The sequence below is a fragment of the Staurois parvus genome, unplaced genomic scaffold, assembly GCF_062004578.1.
Source record: "Staurois parvus isolate SC_StPar_1 unplaced genomic scaffold, SC_StPar_1.0 ptg000071l, whole genome shotgun sequence".
NCBI lineage: Eukaryota > Metazoa > Chordata > Amphibia > Anura > Ranidae > Staurois > Staurois parvus.
The window spans coordinates 4,105,589-4,128,824 of NW_028317867.1; the positions used below are offsets into that span (position 1 = coordinate 4,105,589).

Below are 23,236 nucleotides of genomic sequence, written 5' to 3' on the forward strand. Positions count from 1 at the left end.
TATGTTTATTGCTGAAAATGTATTTCCTAGAACTATTGTGCCATCAAAACGAACATGCTTTTATCTATATATCTAGATATGATAATTTGTTCTCAGACCAGGTTCTCCTGTAATAACACACCACTAAAAACAGCAGCAAATGACTTATGGTCTAAACCAAAATACGGTTACTTATTGTCTATCTATTAAAAAGTATCTAGGAAAATAGCAGAAAGCTTTTATGTGGAGATGAACAGTTGAGTGAACCACAAAATTGCTACCCAATATTTCTAAGGGAACACAGAGGACTAATTAGTAAATCCAAATTATGACGTTCTGAATTATTAATTTCACTCATCTGTTGTGGTTTTGTAAAAGTCTGGCTCACATTTTATATTGTAATTCATAAAAGCTAATGGGTGAATGTGGAAGCTTGTGCACCATCATCTTATCAGTCTGATCAGAAAGGAAGCAATTTATTATTTAAATAATAGCTTATGGTATCAGAGTGGTGTTATTAATGCAATGTGTTTGTAGAGCAAGTGTAAAGATGACTAAGAATAGTAAAACTAAGTAGTTTGAGAGTAAAATCCCACCAAACCTAAATAAATCCTGAATCTGAAGTAACCAGCACTGGAACTGACTCATTACTTGCAACAGCTACAACTAGGGTCTTTCTTCCACAAGAAAAATTTCAGTCTCTTTGATCTTAGATTCAAGCTCTACAGTCAAGGAGTCATCCAACTCTGTTTTTACCTGAGAATCTTGGGCCAGATTGTAGCTTTCTTGGAGACAGTCCAATTTGCCCAGTTTCACTCCACACCTCCACAATGCAACATTACGTCAACATGGGACAAGTCAGTCTATTCCTTGGACATACTGATTTGTTTTGCAAGGAGGACCCTGGCTTGGTGGCTCTGGAATTGGAAAAGTCCTTCCTTCACGTCTTTTGGAAGATCTTAATGATGGGCTAGGTAGGAGTCCTATGAAACTTGTTGGTGAAAGAGACTTGGTGATTGTCAGAGTCATGTCTCCCAATCAACATCCTGGAGCTTTGGGCGATTTGACTGTCTGCAGTGTTGAACCATCCTGCTGGAGGTTCATCTGAGCTGAATTCAAGGAGACAATTCCAAGGCAGTAGTTTACATCAACCATGAGGAAGGAAACAGACATTGTGGTGGTGCCAGAGAGTAGACTGCATCCTGTCCTGAGCAGAACTTCATGCTCCCACTTTGTAGGCTGATTACATCCAAGGCTAGACAATATGCAAGCTCCTGGACCCAGCGCAGTGGTCCCTACACCCAGAGATGTTCCAGGACCTGCCAGGTGTGGACTTCCTGGCCTTCTAGTTTAACAATCTTGGAAAAGTTTATCCCTAGGTACAGGGATCCTCCAGAGGAAGCAGTGGTTGCTCTGTGGGATCAGTGTACGCTAATTTATCTCTTTTCTTCTCTAAAGCTTCTTCCTCATCTGCTGTACAGGATCGAGATGGAAGGAAATTACATTGATCCTTATTGCTCCAAACTGGTCTAGGCAGATTTCATATGCAGACGTTCTGTGTGCTCTGCAATATTGACAGACTTTTCTGTCTCAAGGACCAGTTTGCCTTTCTGCTTTTCAGTCACTGACTCTGACAGCATGACTGTTGAGAAGTCTAGGTTTTGAGAGACAGGGCATCTATGAATCTGTGAGTCCTCTATTTTCAAACATGGAAAGCACACTCGCTTAGTGTGTGTCTTGGGGCTTTCTTCCCTAGAATTTTATCTGTGGGACAAATCTCCTTCCTGCAGCTGGGTCTGGGCAAGCATTTGGCTCTTAGCACTATTAAAGGTCAGGTTTTTGTCCTTTCTGTCTTGTTTCAGAGACCATTGGTCCCTGATTTAGACATTTGTACAAGGTGTCTACCATCTAGCGCCCTCTGTTCGTTCCCTTTTGACTCTGTGAGATCAGAATCTGGTCCATGCTGCACTCCAGAAATAGCTGATTTAACCCATTAGAGATATCCGTTCTCTACTCTCACTCACAAGGTAGTATTCCTTATAGCCATCACTACCGTGAGGGGTGTATCTGAATTGGCGGCCTTTTCCTGCAAGCAAGATTTTATGATTTTGCATTAGAACACAGTGCCATTGAGGCCCATGTATTTTTTCTAGCCTATGGTAGTTTCTACCTTTCACTTCAGCCAGGATACTGTTTTTCTGTCCCTTTGTCTGGCTTCAGCTCCCCAGAAGGAAATTTCTGTTCGTTGGCTGGATGTGGTGCAGGCTGTGAGAGTCTGTGTATTCTCTACTGCTTCTTTCAGAAAGATTACACATTCCACTATCACTAGGTTGCTCACACAGGTTTTTCTATTATTTATTACAGGTACTTATATAGCGCCGTCAATTTACATAGCACTTTACCAGAGTATCCAAAGGAAACCCACGCAGGCACAGGGAGAACAGCAAACTCCAGGCAGGTGGTGCTGTGGTCTTGATTTGAACCAACAACCCTAGTACTGCCAGGTGGAAGTGCTAACCATTTAGCCACTGCGCTGCCCAATCCTCTCCATTGTGTAAAAACTCTGTTTGATCCTGACTTCTCTGATCCTCCCCTTCTTTCAGTGCCCCGCTCTAATCTCCTGATAGGACATATTGTGTGGAGTCACTCTGCACATGCTCAGTTTGGTGTTTTTCTTGGGAGAGTGCATGTGATCAGCACAGGGCCAATCAGCACTGTCCAGACAGAGTTCGGGGGTCCTGCATCTTCCTAGAGCAGAATGAAAACTCCTTCTTCAAGCTTTAACCAGTGCTCTGCTGAACACCGATAGAAGTCACAAGACTTCTCTAACTGCTGATGAGAAAAGGTATTTAGCAGTTTATATTTACTAAAATAATTGAACTTCCATGTTCTGTGTACTGTGGGAGACCAGATATAGTGACTGCAGAGTCTTGGGTTTAGTAACACTTTAAAGTAGATAGGCAAAACTTTTTTTTTATTTGGATAAAGCAAGGGAGGGCTATAACCCCTGTCAGATTTTTTTTTTTTCGCCATCTGTGTCTCATTTGGGAGATTAACTTTCACTTCCTGTCCATAGCCAAAATAGGAAGTGAGAAAAACTTTGAAATTAAGAGAATTCCCTGGGGACCCCCAGGTCACCAGAGCTAGTGTCCCCATTGGAAGATTTCGCCTTTATTACTTTTCTGGGGACATCCCAAAATTCTTTCACTTTCAATGATAATGGTAACCAGGACAAATAGAGAAGGTGAATCTCCTTAATGGGGGCACAGACAGAAATAAAATCTGACAGATGTTCTAATCCCTCTGCACTCTAACTAAATTGAAAAAAAGGTTTTGCCTTTATTTATACTTTAATTGAACACCTGAAGTTCAAAGCTGATTGCCATGCTGAGTTGCAACAGATTTTGCACTCTCCAGTTTTAGTAAATCAACCTCTATGTGCTTTGCTGGAAAGGAAAGTAACGTTGAGAGGAACAGTCCAGGGGTGAAGATAGATGGAATTCTGCAGCCCATCAGAGGAGAACGTGGACAGGGCTGACAATGCTGAATGGGATTTTGTGCAGCACAGGTAGTGTTGGAGGTTAAGCATACAAATAAATGAATAAAAGGAGATCAGTAAATATTAAAGTGATATTAAGCACATAACAGTAAAATCAGTCTGTATATGCAGTAAAGCATGCTTGTTGCTCACTGTGGAACCTAAGGGGTTAATCCTCTGCACTGTGTAAAAAGGATGTTTGATCCTGTCTTCTCTAAACCTCCAATTCTTCTACTGTCAGCAATCCATATGCTGATAGAACAGAGCCTTGGGGGCAAGCTGCACATGCTCAGTTTGGAGTGTATTGCTAGAGAGTTTTTTTTTTCTTGTGAGAGCGCATGTGATTAGCACAGGGCCAATCAGCACTGCCCAGACAGAGGGTCTGGGATTATGCAGCTTCATAGGAGAGAATGAAAACTCTTCCTACAAGTTTTAGCCAGTGCTCTGCTGGACAATGATGGAAGTCACAAGGCTGCTCTAACTGCTGATGGGAAAAGGTATTTATCAGTTTATATTTACTAAAATAATTGAATTTCTGTGTACTGTGGGAGACCAGATATAGTGAATGCAGGGTCTTGGGTTTAGTAACACTTTAACTTGCAAATCTTTGTTACTAATGAACCACTTTCCAGTTGATTTTGCACAGTGATTGTAAAATGTTTGGCAAAAAAACTAGATTTTGAAAGTAGAAATCTTTAGAGCCCTTTCACATAGGTGTTCAGTCTGGAACCATCTGTCAGTTTTTCAGATGGATCCAGACTGAAGCACAATGTGCATCTATGGCCAAGTGGATATAAACAGATTGTATCCGCCTACATCTGTGTCTGTTCAGGTCCATTTGTTTAAATGGAACAAGGCTTTTCCTGTTTAGATGGATATAAACTGATGCTATCCATTCCATTTTTGTCCATTTTCAGGCAAGAAACGTTTTTTGTTTATAATTTTGTCAGCTATGATTGGTTTCTGCAACAACTAAAAAAACCCAGATGTAAACCTCATGTAAACTGAACTGAAGTGCCAACTGATGTAAACTGAACAGAAGATGGATGTGCACACTGTTGTAACCTGAATCCATATATTTCAGTTTTTATTTATTGTTTTCTTATCCTTTTTCTTTTTTTTACAGGGTGAAGTTGATGATTGTGATGGTGGTGTTACATCTCGACATCAAACTACTGCTGTACTGTCTTCAGAGTAAGTTAGTAAATGAAAGAAAATCCTAACTCAAAACAAGCATTTAAAGTGGTTATCTCTTTTAATATTAAATAATAAGCAGGTTTATACTTAACTGCCCTGAACCTCCTCTTCTGGGGTCCCCCACTGGCGTTCTGGGATTCTCCTCTTCTTTGTCTTCCCCCATTTCAAGTTGCTTGCTATGGGGGTAAGCATGCAGGCTTGCTTCCAAACCCAGGCTGTTTGTGTCAATAGACACACACAGTGCAGCTTGGCTCCTTCCTTTGCTCTCTGCTCACAGGATTTGACTGACAGCATTAGGAGCCAATAACTCCTGCTGCTCTCAGCAAAGACTGTGAGACCAGAAAGAGTGGGACAGAAGACCTGCAACTGGGCACAGTGCATGATCAATACAGGTCTCAGGTAAGTATTAGGGAGGGGTAGGAGGCAGGGGCGGACTGACAACTCATGGGGCCCCCGGGCAATAGGGGATCATGGGGCCCCTGTGTCCTTGCCCAAACTCAAAAAAGCCTATGAAAAAGGTACCAGGGACATCTCATGGGGTCCCATACTGACTCCGGGCCCTCGGACAGTGCCCAAGTTTCCAAATGGTCAGTCCGCCCCTGGTAGGAGGGCAACAAATAGTGGAAGTTTTTGTACTTTAACTACTTCAATACCAGGCACTTTTAACCTTGCTGCCCAGGCCAATTTTCAGCTTTCAGTACTGTCGCATTTGAATGACAATTACACGGTCATGCAGCGCTGTACCCAAACTAAACTTTGTAATTTTTTTACACAAATAGAGCTTTCTTTTGGTGGCATTTAATCACCACTGGGTTTTTTTTTTTTGCTAAAAAAGACCAACATTAAAAATGAAAAAAAAAAAAAAATTTCTTTGGTTCTGTTGTAAACGTTTGCAAATTAATGTTTTTCATGAATTTAGGTCAAAATGTATTCTGCTATGTTTCTTTTGGTGAAAATAACGCAATCAGTGTTTATTATTTAGTCTGTAGGAAAGTTTGAGTTTACAAACTATAGTATAAATCTGAAAACTGATCAGTCCTGCTGTACTAAGGAACCCCAAATGTAAGGACAGTACAGATATCCCCCAAATGATCCCTTTTTTTGAAAGTAGACAGTGCAAGGTATTTAGTAAGAGGCATGGTGAGTTTTTTAAAGTTGTCATTGTTTGTCATAATTTTTGGGAAAAATTAAGAAATGTAAAAAAAAAAACTTTTTTTTTTTTACATGCTGTTACCAGTTTTTTTTGTTCCTTATTATTACATTTTTGTTTTTTACCTCACTGTGCCCAGAGCAATATAACATTACCATAGTAACATTGAATTACTCTGGGGAAATGATCTGGTTTTATTATTTATTTTTTTTTTTACACATTGTATACATTGATATTCACTGCTTTAAGCAAGTATTTTACTGAATGAAATTGATTGTTTGTTTTGCTGTGATTAGCTGTGATTGGCCACAGCTAATCACATAGTACAGATTGGGTTGTGATTGGCCCTGTCTGTACCATGTGATCACTGTGACCAGTCACAGCTAACACAATTCTAACAATGAATGGTATGAATTGAAGCTGTTCATTGTTTACAATTGTCATGTGATCTGTTGTGATTGGTCACAGCAATCACACAGTACCGGTAGCGGCCGCTACACTGATCAGTTATCGGTTCTGTTCAATGGACAAAGCCGGTGACAGAAAGCACCCTCAAGGCTCGTTCTAGGAGGACGTCATATGACTTCTGCCGAAAGTCTCGTCTGGCCTATAGCAATTTGGCGTGGTTAATGCAGAGAATGCATTACAATAAAAAACCTTTAGACTTTAGAACTTCTTGACTGGCGGCACTGCTAGGTATTGACTGGCGGCACTGTTAGGCACTGACTGGCACAGCTGCTGGGCAATGACTGGCACAACCGCTGGGAACTGACTGGTGGCACTGACTGGCAGCACTGCTGGGCTGCACTGATGGGCACAGGTGGGTGGCACTGCTGGGCACAGGTAGGTGGCACTTCTGGATGGCACTGCTGGGCACAGGTGTGTGGCACTGCTGGGTGGCATTGCTGGGCACAGGTGGTTGTACTGCTGGGCACACGTGGGCGGAACTGGTGGGTGGCACTGCTGGGCGCCGATCATCAGGGCACTGATCATCAGTGCCCTGATGATCGGTGCCAATCCCTGCTCTAACTGCCGGTTCTCGGCAGTACTTTCCTCACGATCTGACAGCGTGAGGAAAGTGCAGCCGAGAACCGGCAATTGCATATCCCTGTGATCAGCATGTCATTGGACACCGCTGATCACGTGGTAAAAGGCCACTGTGATTGGCCTTTTATCACATCACGTGATCAGCTGTGTCCGTAGGACACAACGATCACGGAGATCGCCGGGTCCGCGCCCCCGGGGGAGCGCAGGAGAGCACGTTCTGGGAGGATGTCATATGACGCCCTCCCAGAACTGGCCGGCCGCAGTGTAGCCGTCATTCGGATATCTGCGGTCGGCAACTGGTTAACTCATTGTGCAATGGTATACAATATAACTAGATTCACATGTTTTCCAAAGCACATGCAAGATGGCCAGCTGTGTCAAAGTGATTCCTCTCTGGCCAGTTCCTACTCCTACTTTGCATAATGCTAAATACTTACTTGGACTTATAGTACCAAAATCATAGATGCAAAATAATTTTCATTTTTTTGTTGTAGGAAGGAAATGATCCGACAGATGATGACTCATATATTCCGCTGTATTGAACCAGAACTGAACAACCTCATTGCTCTGGGAGACAAGATTGACAGCTTTAACTCTTTGTATATGCTTGTGAAGATGAGTCATCATGTCTGGACAGCAGAGAATGTCGATTCCGCCTCCTTCCTCAGCACCACACTTGGCAATGTCCTGGTTACTGTGAAAAGAAATTTTGATAAATGCATTGTAGGTGCTGACTTAGCTTAGCTGTAGTTTCCATGTTATCATGCTATCTGTTTACGTGTATCAAACTCCCTCTGCCAAAAAAAAAGTTATTATATAATATAGTGCAGTTTATTACCAGTCCTTGTATGTAGTTTCTGCATTAATTTTGCAGGATTTTTATTTCCTCTATCTTCACATGGTAATCCTGCAAATAGCTCACACATGTCATTGTATGTTGCATCTATGGTTATTACCATAGAACAAGACTATCTTAAAGTGGAGTTCCACTCACTCTATAAAAAAATAAAAGTCAGCAGCTACAAAAACTGTAGCTGCTGACTTTTAAAATAACAGCCACTCACCTGTACCACGATCCTGTGTTGCCCACGCCGCAGCCCGTTTCACCGGCTGTCCTGTATTCCAGGTGCTGGCATCTTCAGTGTGGGCACCAGGCTGTGACAGTTTGTGACTTCACAGCCGGGTGCCCACTGTGCATGCGCGAGTAGTGCTGCGCTTCTTGAATGACCCCGTCGTCTTCTGGGACCTGTCATGTGTCCCACAAGACTTCGGGGAGGGAGGACACCTTCCGTTTCCGATCGCCTAGATGATTGCAGCGGTAGTGGGACTGGGTACCTGTCAAATTCGGGTACCCAACACCCCCCCCCCCCCGCTCCCCAAAGGTGCCAATCCTTAATGGGGAGTGGGGGACCAATCTTTAAAGTGAACGTCCCCTTTCGGGTGGAACTCCCCTTTAATCTGTCTCTCCTAAATATTGTTAGCTTCATTCTAAGCACACCTAGTACACGTTGTAAGATCAACAGATGTAGTACACGTTTCTATTGCTTAAGTAATTGTGACAAGGAGATCTGGTACAGGCATATCTGAATATTGAGATCACTAAGTTAATGACTTACAGGATAACTGTAATCTTAGTATAGTTACCCTTTAAATATACTCCCCTCCTCAAGTCTAACACTCATCTGTCCCCATATTGTCAAGATCTTCACTGTGTGGCCTGTTGGCAACTGTTCAGTGACTGCTTCAATAGTCTGCCATCCCAGCTCTGCTTCTTCAGCTTATGCATGCTTCAATCTTCATTCATTCCTATGGAACGGTCAATATTTTTTGGAAGGAATTATTGTGTACTTCCCCCATTGTTTGATATCTCTTTCCCATTTTTACAATTAATACTGTTCATGTGTCGATGTTGTGCGTGACATTTATATCTATTCTGTTTGTATTTTTCAGAGTAATCAAATCAAGCAGATGGAGGATGTAAAAATCTCAAAGAAGAGTAAAGTTGGCATTCTTCCATTTGTGTCTGGGTTTGAAGAGTTTGCTGAATTGGCAGAGTCAATCTTTCGAGGGTCCGAGAGACGTGGAGATTTAGACAAAGCTTATACAAAGCTGATTAAAGCAGTTTTTATAAATGGTAGGTAACGGTAGGTTTCTATTGTTTCCAGTTTTCTTTTTTTTCCACATCACCCATGAATGCCAACAAAGCCTCTGTGTAATGTGACAGACCTGAATCCATGGCACTTAAACTTTTATTACCTGCCCTCACAAAGTAATCACTACATTGTCCTAGTGGTGAAGCCTGTAGGGTCACAATCTATGCAGTTATAAAATTTCGGCCTCTGCCTCCACCATGCTTTCTGCTGTCAAATGCAAAGCTTGGTGGCCCTTAACACTGCTATGGTGCAGCTCCTCTTAAGCGGTCATAGCCTTTGTCCCAAAGAAAGAGGGTTTCTACTTAAACCTGATTATTGTCCCCAGGGAAAAGAGGGCCACCCTCCCCATCCTGAATCTAAAGGTTCTCAAAACTATTCCCTGGTTGCAGAAATTTACTGGGTCATTGCTGCCTTGCATCTGGGAGACCTTCTGGCCTCTATGAACATCAAAGACTCAAAGAAATGTAGATCTGATTCTGGCTTGGGCAAAACATCACGTTCTAGGCCTGTTCACCATTGACATCCCAGGTGTGAAAATTGGAAGACATAATCTTCTCACCCCAAGGTGCTTCAAGGCCTCTGTTGCAGGTGGGGGATGCTCCTGGCTTCCAGATTTAACTATAAACTTGTCAGGTTTGTTTCCAGTTCCACGCCATGTCATTTATTCCCTGACTTCCGTGAATGAATGAACTTCAATTCCTTGCAGCCTTAGCAGCTGTGGGCTTGTAGTTTTCAATGAACTGCCATGGTGCTTTGGAGCTGTCTGGCCATAGCATGTCTTCCTCTGTATAACTGTGCTCCAAAGTTTGAATACCTTCTGAGAATTAGTAATATATATGTACTGTTTTTAAAGAAAAAATGAATGAGCAACAAAACACATTTCTTTTATTTCTTATGGGATTCATATTCTTCTGTAGGTCATAATAGAATGGAACAATCATAAAACAAAACATGGCAACAAGTGAACAATTTAAATGACCTCTGTTCAAAAGTCTGCATACCCTTAGTTCTTAAAACTGTGTATTGACCCCTTTTAGCATCAATGACAGCCTGTAGTCTTTTGTAATAGTTGTCTATGAGGCCCCAAATTCTTGCAGGTGGTATAGCTGCCCATTCATTTTGGCAAAATTCTCCAGGTCATGCAAAGTCTTTGGTTGTCTTGCATGAACCACGTTTTTGAAATATCCCCACTAGCTCGATGATATTAAGGTCATGAGACTGTGAAGCCTTCACCTTTTTCTGCTGTAACCACTGGAGGGTCAAATTGGCCTTGTGCTTAGGGTCATTGTTATGCTGGAAAGTCCAAGAGTGTCCAATGCGCAGCTTTCATCCAGAAGAATGGAAATTGCCAGTATTTTATGATAACATGCTGCGTTTAGAGCTCACACCCCCCCAAAACTTTAGTGAGCCACTGCCATGCTTCACAGTGGGGATGGTATTCTTGTCACTATAGGCCTTGGTGATACTTCTGCAAACATAGCGCTTATATTTGTGACCATGAAGCTCTATTTTGGTCTCGTCGCTCCAGATTAGTGAGCCAAAAGCTGTGAGGGGTCTCAAGGTGTTTTCGGACATATTGTAACCAGGCTTTTTTGTGGCATTAATGCAGTAAAGGCTTATTTCTAGTAGCTCATTTGTGTTCAACTATCATCATATTAAGTGTGCTTGAAAAAAACACACCATCTTTTTCCAGAGCAGCCTGTATTTCTCAGGTTACCTGTTTCTGGCAGTTCTTGATGTACCTGACCTTGATCCCCAAATTTTTAACTTCGTAATGAGTGAATGGTACTGACTGGCATATTCAAGGCTTTGGATATCTTTCTTATATCCTTTTCCATCTTTAGGAAGTTCATTTATCTTGTTATGCAGGTCTTTTCACAGTTCTTTTCTGCTTCCCATAGTTCAGTATCTAGACTGCTCAGTGCATCCACATGAGTGTTAACAAACTGATTGACTATTTATACACAGGCACGAATTGCAATCACCTTGGGTGTCTGTACCAAGGCCAACATTCCAAGGTATGTAAACGTTTGATCAGGGCCATTTGGGGGATTTATGTTGTCATCATGATTTAAAAAGGAGCCAAACAACTATGTGATAATTAATGGCTTCATACGATCTATATCGTTTAATAAAAGACAGTTTTTTGGCATGACCAGTCATATTTTCAATATAAATGACAAAATGTCATGATTTCTGCAAGAGTATGCAAATGTTTAAGCACAACTGTATGTTAGGGATGCTAGGTTGTTAACTCTGTCAGGTCATATAAATGGTCCATGCAATCTGTTCTTTAATGAGAGATCATTAAGAAGTGTTTCTTCTTTTCTTTCAGTTGAAAAAGTTGCAAATGAAAGCCAGAAGACACCCCGGGATGTAGTCATGATGGAAAACTTTCATCACATCTTTGCTACTCTCTCCCGCTTAAAGATTTCTTGCCTGGAAACAGAGAAGAGGGAAGCCAAGCAGAAATACAATGATCATCTGCAGTCATATGTCATATATTCTTTGGGACATCCACTGGAAAAACTAAATGTAATGCAATCTTTAATTTCTAATGTTCTAGTGTGTCATTTTTTACAGTGCAAACTATCTGTAAACCTGACGGAAATTTTTGGTCTGCTTTTTTTTCAAGCCTTTTAAAAAAAACACTCCATTCCTAATAGGGGAATGTTAAACAAATCTTACTGGGAATGCTGACTGTTGCACAAAAGCTTGAGTTCTGCTGAAACCTTTTGCATTTGTGCACAGTGATGCTATACAAGCTGAAACCTGCATGAACCTAAATTGATCATTTTGGAGGGAAGCATGTACTTGTTGCCTAAACGGCTGGGACAAGCTTCATACAGATGATCTATGAACATACGGTATATTTTCATGATGTATAAACAATTGATTTTTTTTTTTTCTTTTGCTTTCCTTCTACTTTTAGCTGCAACTTTCAGCCATATGCAAAATGCTGCAGCAGAGCGAGTGTTGGGCTGCAGCCAAAGGCCTCTTGCACATGGGAGTAAAAAAAGCTGAGCTTTTCTTTACTGATCTGAAATGAAATGCATTGTTGTCTATGGGACATTGCACATAGTGCTGTATTACTGAAGTTTACTCAGCTGTGTACAATTTTACTCGACTGCATGTTCACGCACCTTGCTTGCCTATACTCAACATTACTCAGGTCTTTACACACAGTTTTTGGCCCCTTGCACATGGGCTTCATAAGTTCCTGAGTAAACATCAGTAAATTATGACGTCCGTGTGCAAGAGGCCTAAAATAGCTTTTGTTTGTTTGCTTCTTTCTTATGTTTGATAATGTTAATTCTTTTACAATATTTCTTTATATCATGTCAGACATTCTTTGAAGGGGTAAAAGCTCGCGTTGCACAAGGAATTGGCTATGAAGAAGTAAGCTACCAGCTGGCTTTCAGCAAGCAAGAACTGCGTAAAGTCATAAAGGATTATCCTGGTAAGGAGGTAAAAAAAGGATTGGATAATCTCTACAAGAAGGTGGACAAGCATTTGTGTGAGGAGGAGAACTTGTTACAGGTAACCTTTTTTACTTTTTTTTTCTCTTCTCAAAACATACTGTTTTTGAAAGAATGTTTTCTTGATCCAGCTTTCCCCATAAAAAAGATGTTTAAAAAGAGAAGGAAATAATAAAAAAAAAAATAATAAAAAAAAATATACACATCCTCTAATAACGCAATGTTAGGTTCCGGTGAACATGTCAGATGCTCTGGATGACTCTTGGCTTTCTTGTACAAATGTGTGTAATGTAATTCAGAGGTTTAGCATTCACCTGGTCTATGAAAATGGCATTGTTGAACTAATTCTGGTTTGTAGAAGAGACTCGGTCTTCTCTTGAAGTGAATATAAACTCAAATACAAAAATGTCTTATTCATTTAGACAAATGCTGCTGATGTAAATCTTGCACTTCTGGGTTATGCTGTTGCTTGCAGGAAATTGGAAACTAGCCAAAAGTATAAGCCCTCCCACTGCCATCTTGCACCAGTTTTTGCTAGTGTCCTAAGAGAATGGATGTCCTCTCTACTCCTGAGATAAATGAGCCCAATTCTTTGACTTTTCTCTTCTTTTTATCAAGACATTTTTCATTCTGTCAAGGGTGTTCAGATGCTGCAGAGCAAAAAGAGCAAATTTTTCAGCTTTCTGGATCATCTGATCCTTAACACAGACATGTAGTCCATACCTAGACTTCACTGTGAGGAATGAGCCAGCATGTAATGTGACCTGCAGGTCTAGAGCAGTCATACCTTGGCTAGTGCAGTCCTGTCTAATTTTGGGTGTTATAGCTGACTTAGAATACAGGGATCACAAGTGCCCTTCTATGCCCTCTCCTTCCAGAGTCTGTCTGACTTCAATACAACTACTGCTTCTGCATTCAACTGAGGTTAATGAGAAGTGTGCATAATCTCTGTTGGATGGCTCACATGTGCATACATGTCTTCAGCTGGAGCAACCTGCATGTGCAATCCCAAAAGCTACCAGTCTGAGTTCTGTTAAAAGTCTCCAGGCTAGTAAAATCTTTCCCTTGCACTTACTACAACCCATTTTCTTCAGTGACTGGTCTAATTCAGTTGACCTGGCCATTTCCTGCTTGACCAAAATTATTACTGTTCCTGTGGACTATATCCCAGTATTTAAAGTCCTTATGGATAAAAGGCTGGAAGCCCTCTCTAAGGACTTCTTTTCCTCAGCTGGCCCTATCATTGCTACCATGTCCATCTGCCAAACCATTGGTAAATGGTACAAGGGTATGGCTAGAACTCCTGGATCTTTCCTAACTGATCCTTACATTCTCCAACAATTAGAACTCATGCCTTTCACTACTATATTGATGACTTTGTGGATATTATAAGCCTCAGATCCAGAATAGGTCTCCTATCTCCAAACATAGCAAAAGACCCTTTTGCTTGGATGTTGTCTGCGGAAAATCAGTGCAAAAAAAGCATATTGCTTATGCATTTTGATGGTGAATGCCACTTTGGTGCACCTTTTGATGACTTTATCACTGATGTCACCAGCAGGAAGAACAAAAGAAAGCTAAGCCTCAGGCTGGTAAACCCTTTACATCTGAGCCTAAGAAGAGTTCCTTTTGATTTTCCCTAGCATAGAATTTCAAGTACAAACCTGGGACTTGGATACCCCAACTTGTCAAAGTGGGGAGACATCTGTTAGATTTTTCCTTCTGCTGCTTGGATGTGGTACATTCTGTTTATCTATCTTTAGACTAAGTGTTCCTTTTAACTGGCTATTTTTGTCATTCCTGAAGTCCAGTTAAGTACAGACTGCTTCTTTGTGCTTCTGGGTATATTTTAAAACTGTTTTAGGTGATTCTCCAGTTAAAGGAATTTCTAAAAAATGCTAGTTGCCGATTTGTCATATTGATTCACTTGCCTCTGTACTTTAAAGTGGAAAAAAAGGCTACACAATAACCCACCTGTTAAACGTTGCTTTCCCATTGCTTTGATACCCTCTGCAGACCTTTTCTATTGTCACCATCTAAATTCCTCATATCAAAGTTTTTTTTCTTTTATGTGGTGACCACAAAGCTCCAAGTAGTCTGTGCATGCCATTGAGGGACAACGACACTGCTGTATCCAATAATGCAATGACGTAATTTGCCGGCATTCATTGCACATGGCATTGTCAGCTGGGTGAGAGTTCATGCCCACCATTCACAACAACAGGACAGAAAGCAGATAGGGTCTGAGTTTTGCAGTCACAATATTTGATATGTTTTGTGGCCTTTCCCTCTACTTTAGGTCTCTGACTTGAACAAGTATAATGATAATGACATTTGAGTTCTCAATGACTACTGATCTGTTAACTGACATTGATGTTGAAACCAGAGGCTAAGCATAACAGCAGGGCATTTGAATTTCAGGAGGTCAGCAGTCACTTGTCCATCTCAAGATTGTTTTGTTTTGTTTTTTTTTTGCAAATTAGACACTTCAGTTGGACTTGTTTCAGTTGCCCATGTGTTTAAAGATTATTGCAGTTTGAACAGTGTGTGAACAGTGATGGCGTCCAAGGTCATAGTCTAATTGCAGTAACAATTCAGAGTGACATTGGAGCTGAGAAATGGTCCATCTGTGCAGGCCAGATTAATGTCTTGTGTGGGGTGACCTTACATCTGCCCTTATACAGTTTCTTTTTTTTGTCGTTTTGCCTCATCAAGTTAGTGCATTCCTAACTTTAGACATTTGTTATGTTTTCTGTTCCTCCCTAGGTGGTCTGGCACACTATGCAGGATGAGTTTTTCCGTCAGTACAAGCACTTCGAAGGTCTGATTGAGAAATGTTACACTGGAGCTGGAATTACCATGGAATTCACCATCCAGGACATCTTGGAATACTTCTCCAGTATTGCACAATCTCATTAACAAGTCAATGTGTAATAAAGATCAGGGAACTAGCACTTTAGGTGTCATTTATATACAAGGATAAGAGTGGTGGAACTGTCTTTTGACTGGATAAGGAAGCATTTTGACCATCATAAGTGTAGTACAAACATAATATGAAGCAAGTACGTTTAAGCCTACCGCCATTATTTAATGCTAAACACTGTAATGTAGGCGTGGTCCACTTAATTGTTTAGAGAACTGTAATATTGTAATTGTCATGGACAAATAAGCAAATTGACACTGGGCTTACTAGACAAATAGCAACACTGTTCAGTTACCATAAGTCTTTCATGAATAAATATATAAGCTAAACAAACATGTCAGCTTTCAAGTTAAGCAAGAATCGAAACAAAATTACTGCAATGATGACTATATTCACATCTAAAGTAAAAGTGTCAATATCAGTGATCCACACATTTGTTAACCTTACAAGTATTTTGCACACATTTTGTATCATCAATGTTTTGACAAGGTCTTTGGAATAGCTGAACCACAGAGAAGATAACCATTTATTTAAATGTGTACATAGGTAGTGGGAGGCTATGCACAGACCAGGAATAAAATGGATTTTTGGCAGTACTTTTGTCTAACAGATTTGCACCATATAGCAGATTGCACAAAATGACAGTATATGTTGGATACATTCTGCTCAATTGCATGTTCAACATTCTTAACAAACAAATAGTCTGCTTCTCAGTATGCATCAAACACTTATACCATGACCTGCTACTCTGAAGGCTGTTTATTAGTGGGATGTTCAAACCACTGACATATGGTGGATGAAGCAGTAAAGTGGTTGATTTTATGATAAGAATATTGAATTAAGGTGAATATCTGCTAAATATCTGAATACATGGACATACACATCCTACCCACATTCACCACTATTCACCATTGCAGCGTCTTGTGTCACCTGGCTGCGTGTTCAACCAACAAAGAGCACAGTAACAATGCTCTTCTGTGCTCCCTTCCCTCCTGTAAGCTGCCCAAATTCCAACTCCTGCAACAACATGCTAGATGGATTTATGCAATGAAATAGTCTGCATAGCCTTTTTTTAATGATCTCTACAGGGGATTGTGGGAGAATAATACATATATCATTTTCAGGTAGTTACTTTTAATATTTTAAGATACATTCATTGATTTTTTTTTTTTTTTTTTAAGAGACTTGGTGTATTTCCACTTTTGTAGCAAAATTGCATAGTAACTACTTTATATTTATTATGTCTCCATTTGCATAAGATAACATTAAAAAAATAAAATAAAAATTGCAGCTTACCTTTTTAGATGCTCTATTCTGGACCCTTCAGCAAGGAAAACCCTACTAGTTTGTCTTTGTTTGAGGAGGCGTGGCACCTGCGTTTTCGTGTCTGTACTTTGCAGAAGGATATTCATTTATCAATTGTAACTAGATCTCAACACTTTAATATAGCAAAAGTTCAAATATTCAGAGGGAAAAATTCTGGCATTGTATATCAATGAGGACAGACTTAAGCCAGCCATAGATGGTTTAATTTAAACCATCTATGGGCAGGCTGATTGTACTCAATTCGATAGTCGTACTGCTTGGTGGGTACAACAAGCCTGTTGGATGTTTAACGTGAATATTCCACCCCCCCGCCCACATGGAGAACACAATGGCTCAGCAGGAGGGATTCCCCATCACTGACTGTGTTGATGGGGGACTGAAGCGATTTCCTTGTCTATGGCCGACTTTAGGATAGACTCAATCTGATGTTGTTCAAAAAATCATGCAGTCAGCCACGACACCTCCTCCAAAAAACATTTAAAAGGTAAGAAATGTTTTTAGTAGCAATGTAGACATGCTGTGTGAATGGGAACACATAACAAACTTTTAACGGGGTTTTCTCAAATTTGACTGCAAAAGTGGAAAGGTTTGCCTTAGGCTTTACTTTGGTTTCTCTAAAAGCAGAACTTTACCCAAAAGGGGAAGTTTCGCTTGTTTACATCCCCCCCCCCCCCACTACCACATTTTGGGCTTTTCTTTGGCGAGGGGGGGGGGGTACCTGGTTTTCACAGGTACCCGCTCCCACTTCTGGTCAGATGCATTGCGGCGATCTGAGCTGGAAGTTTGGCCTCTCCTGCTTCCCCTGCAGCCTTATGGGGCACATGTCCCAGAAGGCTGCGGGACCATTCACAGCTCGCGCATGTGCAGTAGGGAACCAGCTGTGAAGCTGCAAGGCTTCACTGCTGGTTTCCCTTAGTTAAAGTGGTAGTAAACCGCAAAAAAAAATTCTAAAAAATATTCTCCCTGCAAGCTAAGAGCATAATGTGCTAGTATGCATTGCACACTAGCACATTATGAATGACTTACCTGAAAACGCACCCCTCCAGTGGAGTGTTGTCATGGCTCCCCGAGGCTTCCATCTTCACCTGGTCTTCCTTCCAGGTTCGCGAGTTGCAGCCATCTGATTGGCTGGACCGTGAATCACTCCCGTGCATGTGTGAAGGGAGTTTCGTCTGTGGCACGACTCTCTCAATGGACGGCACGCTTTACATTGACAGCACAGTGCGCATGCGCAGATGATATCACCGACACTTCTAGAGTAAATATCTCCTAAACTATGCACGTTTAGGAGATATTTACAGTACCCACAGGTAAGCCTTATTAAAGGCTTACCTGTAGGTAAAATATGCAAAAATGAGTTTATTTCTACTTTAGGATTCCAGCTTTGAGGACATCGCTGGATCCCTGGACAGGTAAGTTTCCTTATATTAAAAGTCAGTAGCTACAGTTTTTGTAGCTGCTGACTTTTAATTTTTTGGGGGGAGCCTGGAGCTCCTCTTTAAGCACTTTACTCAATGACATGGACTGTCTATGATTTATTTTTGCCGCTAATAAATTACTGTAATGCCATTTTAGCAATGATCTGCAACAAATTTCTACACTGGACTGTTTCGTTTTTTTAAAGTTGGCAACAGTGTGCTGTCTTGAGTTTATGGATTCTGAATGCAGTGAAAGTTATATCCTGTTAATCTACTAATGTCTCATCTGTAAAACAGAACTTGTTTCTCACAAAAACCTTACAATGCCCTGTCTTTAAAGAAACACTTGAATGTCTGTCAGTTTCCATTTGTTCCTAACTTTGTAGGTTTTCATAATAGTATTTATACAGGAGTCCCAATCCAATAGTTTGTGGGCTTTGAATTTCAGTGCCCAGATTATTCCTAAACTATATTGTCCAAACAGAGGAGACCTTATTATTTAGTTTACTTGATATGCCCACCATTACTATTACAGGCATTGTATATGCAGAGTACAAAATTTGGCCTGTGAAAACCTTTAATTATTGTTACTTTTTATCTCTAGACATGGCACACAAGATGATAAAAGTTGGGTATTCCTAATTAAGCTAGTGCCAGTTATGTGCCAAATCCTTGTGATTGTAAAGCAGCCCATAGATGACTAAAAGTAAAGAAAATCACTAGATTCCCCCATAGACAGTCAGTGTTGATAGAGGAATGCCTCTCACAGCGCAATTGCGTTCTGCTAGCAGAGGGGGCGCAGGAAGCCTTCCCAGCCAGCAGAACACAGTGATTACTGCTAGCAGTGATAGCTGCCGGCAGTATTCAAATCTAAAAAATCTGGAAGGCTGCTTGCACCAGGGGTGTATTTACCACAAGGCAGTTGCCTAGGACGGCATTTTTTGGGGGGGGCAGCACTGCCCCTTGGAAGAAGGGACACACGGCATGGGGACCTGGTGGGTTCCGAGAGATGCTGTGGGTTTCAGGACGGTGTATGCACAGCCTGACTTGTTCCTGTGGATGTCCGGAGCTGTGAAGGTGAATGTCTTTCTCTCTCACCATGGGGGCAGTGGTAGTGGAAGGCTCGGGTGGAGGGCAGGTGTGTTCTTGGTCAATGTCAGGCTCTATCTGTGGGGGGGGGGGTGCGCGCCAATTTTTGTGTTGCTTATGGCAGCACAAAACCTAAATACACCACTGGGTTGCACCCAAGTCGATCGATGGATCAACTGGGGTACAATCAGCCTGCCCATACATGGATCGAATCTCGGCCAATCCTTGATGAACAGGCCGAATTTTGATCCATGTATAGCCGGCTTTAGTGTTCATGTTTAACACTGCCAGCAGGTTGGCTTGGATTGGTTAGTTAATCTAAAGCTGACCATAGAAGTACTCTCTAGCAGTGTGGTTCATCAATCAAACTGACCAGATTGTGTGCAAATCTAGAGTGGAAAAACGAGGGAAAAGCTGAAAAACTGTGTCTAAATGTATACTCATTTGTTCCTTATTTACTTTCAAAATCCTATTACCATTTAAATTTGTTTTCAGTGGAATTTGTATCTTGTGGAATATTGTACATATTAAAAAGGATGACTACAAATCACAATGGTCACGTTTAATTTCAGAGATAAATGCTATGGTAATTTAGGTGCAATACTTTATAGTGCCAGATGGGCAATGCACACAGTTTTTTTGAGCTCCTAGAACAGGGGTCCTCAAACTTTTTAAACGGGGCCAGTTCACTGTCCCTGAGACCGTTGGAAGGCCGGGCTATAGTTTAAAAACAAAAAACAACGAACAAATGCAGACACAGTACAGGACATGACCAGAGACTGCGGCCATACAACGGCAGCGGGAATACTGGGCCAGCCGCTCCATAAGACGCACAGACATTTCCCCCCAAGTGTGTCTTATGGAGCAAAATAGTGCCCCATCATTGGTGTCAGTGGGAGGAATAGTGCCCCATCATTGGTGTCAGTGGGAGGAATAGTGCCCCATCATTGGTGTCAGTGGGAGGAATAGTGCCCCATCATTGGTGTCAGTGGGGGGAGGAATAGTGCCCCATCATTAGTGTCAGTGGGGGGAGGAATAGTGCCCCATCGTTGGTGTCAGTGTGTGGGGGGGGGGTAGTGCCCCGTCATAGGTGTCAGTAGGGGAAGGGGATAGTGTCCCAACATTGGTGTCAGTGGGAGGAATAGTGCCCCATCATTAGTGTCAGTAGGGGGAAGGAATAGTGCCCCTATGTTGGTGTCAGTGGGGGCAGGAAAGTGCCCCATTGGTGTCAGTGTGGGGGGGGGGGAATAGTGCCCCATCATTGGTGTCAGTGGGAAGAAACGTGCCTCATCATTGGTGTCAGTGGGAGGAATAGTGCCCCATTATTGGTGTCAGTGGGAAGAATCGTGCCCTATCATTGGTGTCAGTGGGAGGAATTGTGGCCCATCATTGGTGTCAGTGGGAGGAATAGTGCCCCATCATTAGTGTCAGTGGGGGGAGGAATAATGCCCCATCGTTGGTGTCAGTGTGGGGGGGGGGGAATAGTGCCCCGTCACTGGGGGAAGGGGATAGTACATTGGTGTCAGTGGGAGGAATAGTGTCCCATCATTGGTGTCAGTGGGAGGAATAGTGTCCCATCATTGGTGTCAGTGGGAGGAATAGTACGTCATTGGTGTCGGGGGGAAATAGTGCCCCGTCATTGGTGACAGTGGGAGGAATAGTGCCCCATCATTGGTGTCAGTGGGGGAAGGAATAGTGTTCCATCGCTGATGTCAGTGAGGAGGAGGGATAGTGCCCCATTGTTGGTGTCAGTGGGGGGAGGAATAGTGCCCCATCATTGGTGTCAGTGGGAGGAATAATGCCCCATCATTAGTATCAGTGACACCAATGATGGGGCACTATTCCTCCCACTGACACCAATGACACTTAACTTGCTGACCCCTGTTCCAACATGGTGCTGCTGCAGCAGCACCATCTGCACGGCACACTTACCTGTCAGCTGTCCTTCACTCCGGCCTCTCCCTTACTCGATGTTCGCGGGGCCGCTCGGCTCCGCCTCCTCGCAGGAGATTGGCCGCCTGTGTGCCTTTCCTGAGCTACAGTTCTGGCGCCCAATTACCGGTGAGGAAGCAGAGCCGAGCGGCAGGAGGGAGTGGCCAGCGTGAATGAAGGAGCAGCAATTCCTGGACTGGATCGTCGTGGGACTGGGACCAGAGCCAGGTAAGGTACAGCAGCCCCCTGCCCACCCCTGTGCTAAGTGTCCCTTCCTCGCGGAAAATACGCCCCTGCCGGCATGCCGGATAAATGGCCTCGGCGGGCCGCAGTTTGAGGACCCCTGTCCTAGAAGCTATTAGCAGGGCTGTCTTAATAGCATCATGGGCCCCTGGGAAAAGTAATGCACTAGGGCCCCTACCAGTCTACTCCAATTCATGTATCTACATTCAAGAATTAAAACATAAATATTTAATAGAATTTAACATATTTATTAGTAATTTCAATTAAATTGATTTTAAACAATAAGAAAACATGCTGTAAACCAAAGACTAATCAACACAAACTGCATAGTATGTAGGGGGGTGGGCACAATACTGGGTTTAGGAGAGCAGAGTACAGGTTCTGAGATGCTGCCATCCCGGGACAGCTTAGTAAAAAATGTGACTGTCCCGGCAAATCCAGGTCAGTTAGCAAGTATGATGTAATGCAAAATTATCATGGGGCTCTGGTTATTAGCATTAGCTAAATAGTGTTATCCTATTTGTTACTGCACACTACTTGAGGCTACTGGTGTTTTTTGAGCATCTAGGAGCAGAAAAAAAATTTTTTTGTACAGTTTTTTGGAGTGTTTTTCCAGCAGAAAAAAAAAACCGCTACTAAAACGCGCCTAACAGCTTTTTTTCTTACATGTGCTATATAAAAGCTAATAAAGGGATAACGCTCCTAAACTGCTATTAAAAACCACTATTACCAGCATTTGTTTTCCACTACTTTTTGAGCTTTAAAAAAAACCCTAGTGTGCATGAAACCTTAAAGAGATTGTAAAGATTTTGTAAAGACCTGTTGATCCTGCCAGTAGAACCCTTGCATAGGGGCTTCTTTGGATAAGTGACATCACTGCAGCACTGTCACCCTTGCTGCTGCTTAGTTACTGGCAAAATTGACAGCCCTACTAGTAAATAGCAACACCTAGGTCCACCTGTCACTCTTTAGGTTGACAGCACATACAGTGGATATAAAAAGTCAACACACCCCTGTTAAAATGTCAAGTTTTGTTATGTAAAAAAATTAGACAAAGATAAATCATTTCAGAACTTTTTTCACCTTTTAATGTGACCTATACACTGTACAACACAGTTGAAGTGCGGTAAACATAAAAAAACTAATTATTATTAAACAGGATTTATATCGCGTCAACAGCGCTTTACAATATAACGGGAGACAATACAGTTCAATACAAGAGGGAAATGAGGGCCCTGCTCCTTGGAGCTTACAATCTAGGAGATAATGTGGTTGCATAAGTGTGCATACCCTCTTATAACTGGGGATGTAGCTGTGTTCAGAATTAAGCACTCACATTCAAAATCATGTTAAATAGGAGTCAGTACACACCTGCCATCATTTAAAGTGCCTCTGATTAATCCCAAATAAAGTTCAGCTGTTCTAGTAGGTCTTTCCTGACATTTTCTTAGTCGCATCCTACAGCAAAAGCCATGGTCTACAGAGAGCTTCCAAAGCATGAGGGATCTCACTGTTACAAGGTATCAGTCAGGAGAAGGGTACAAAAGAATTTCCAAGGCATTAGATATACCAAGGAACACAGTGAAGACAGTCATCATCAAGTGGAGAAAATATGGCGCAACAGTGACATTATCAAGAACTGGACATCCCTCCAAAATTGATGCAAAGACGAGCAGAAAACTGGTCTGGGAGGCTGCCAAGAGGCCTACAGCAACATTAAAGGCACTGCAGGAATATCTGGCAAGTACTAACTGTGTGGTGC

General features: G+C 42.0%; 1 protein-coding gene across 8 annotated transcripts in view; it reads left to right on the forward strand.

Moving 5' to 3' along the window:
• The window catches only part of EXOC1 (exocyst complex component 1), a 105,493-nt gene extending 85,647 nt beyond the window's left edge, over window positions 1–19,846 (forward strand). For all 8 annotated transcript variants that reach the window (XM_089669268.1, XM_089669270.1, XM_089669273.1 and 5 more), the window contains 6 exons: window positions 4,644–4,711; window positions 7,406–7,634; window positions 8,862–9,045; window positions 11,400–11,599; window positions 12,410–12,604; window positions 15,310–19,846. In XM_089669268.1, the coding sequence (XP_089525394.1) occupies window positions 4,644–4,711; window positions 7,406–7,634; window positions 8,862–9,045; window positions 11,400–11,599; window positions 12,410–12,604; window positions 15,310–15,462 (1,029 nt within the window). In that variant the 3' untranslated portion in view covers window positions 15,463–19,846. The remainder of the gene's footprint in view (window positions 1–4,643; window positions 4,712–7,405; window positions 7,635–8,861; window positions 9,046–11,399; window positions 11,600–12,409; window positions 12,605–15,309) is intronic.
• Window positions 19,847–23,236: the final 3,390 nt, after the last annotated feature.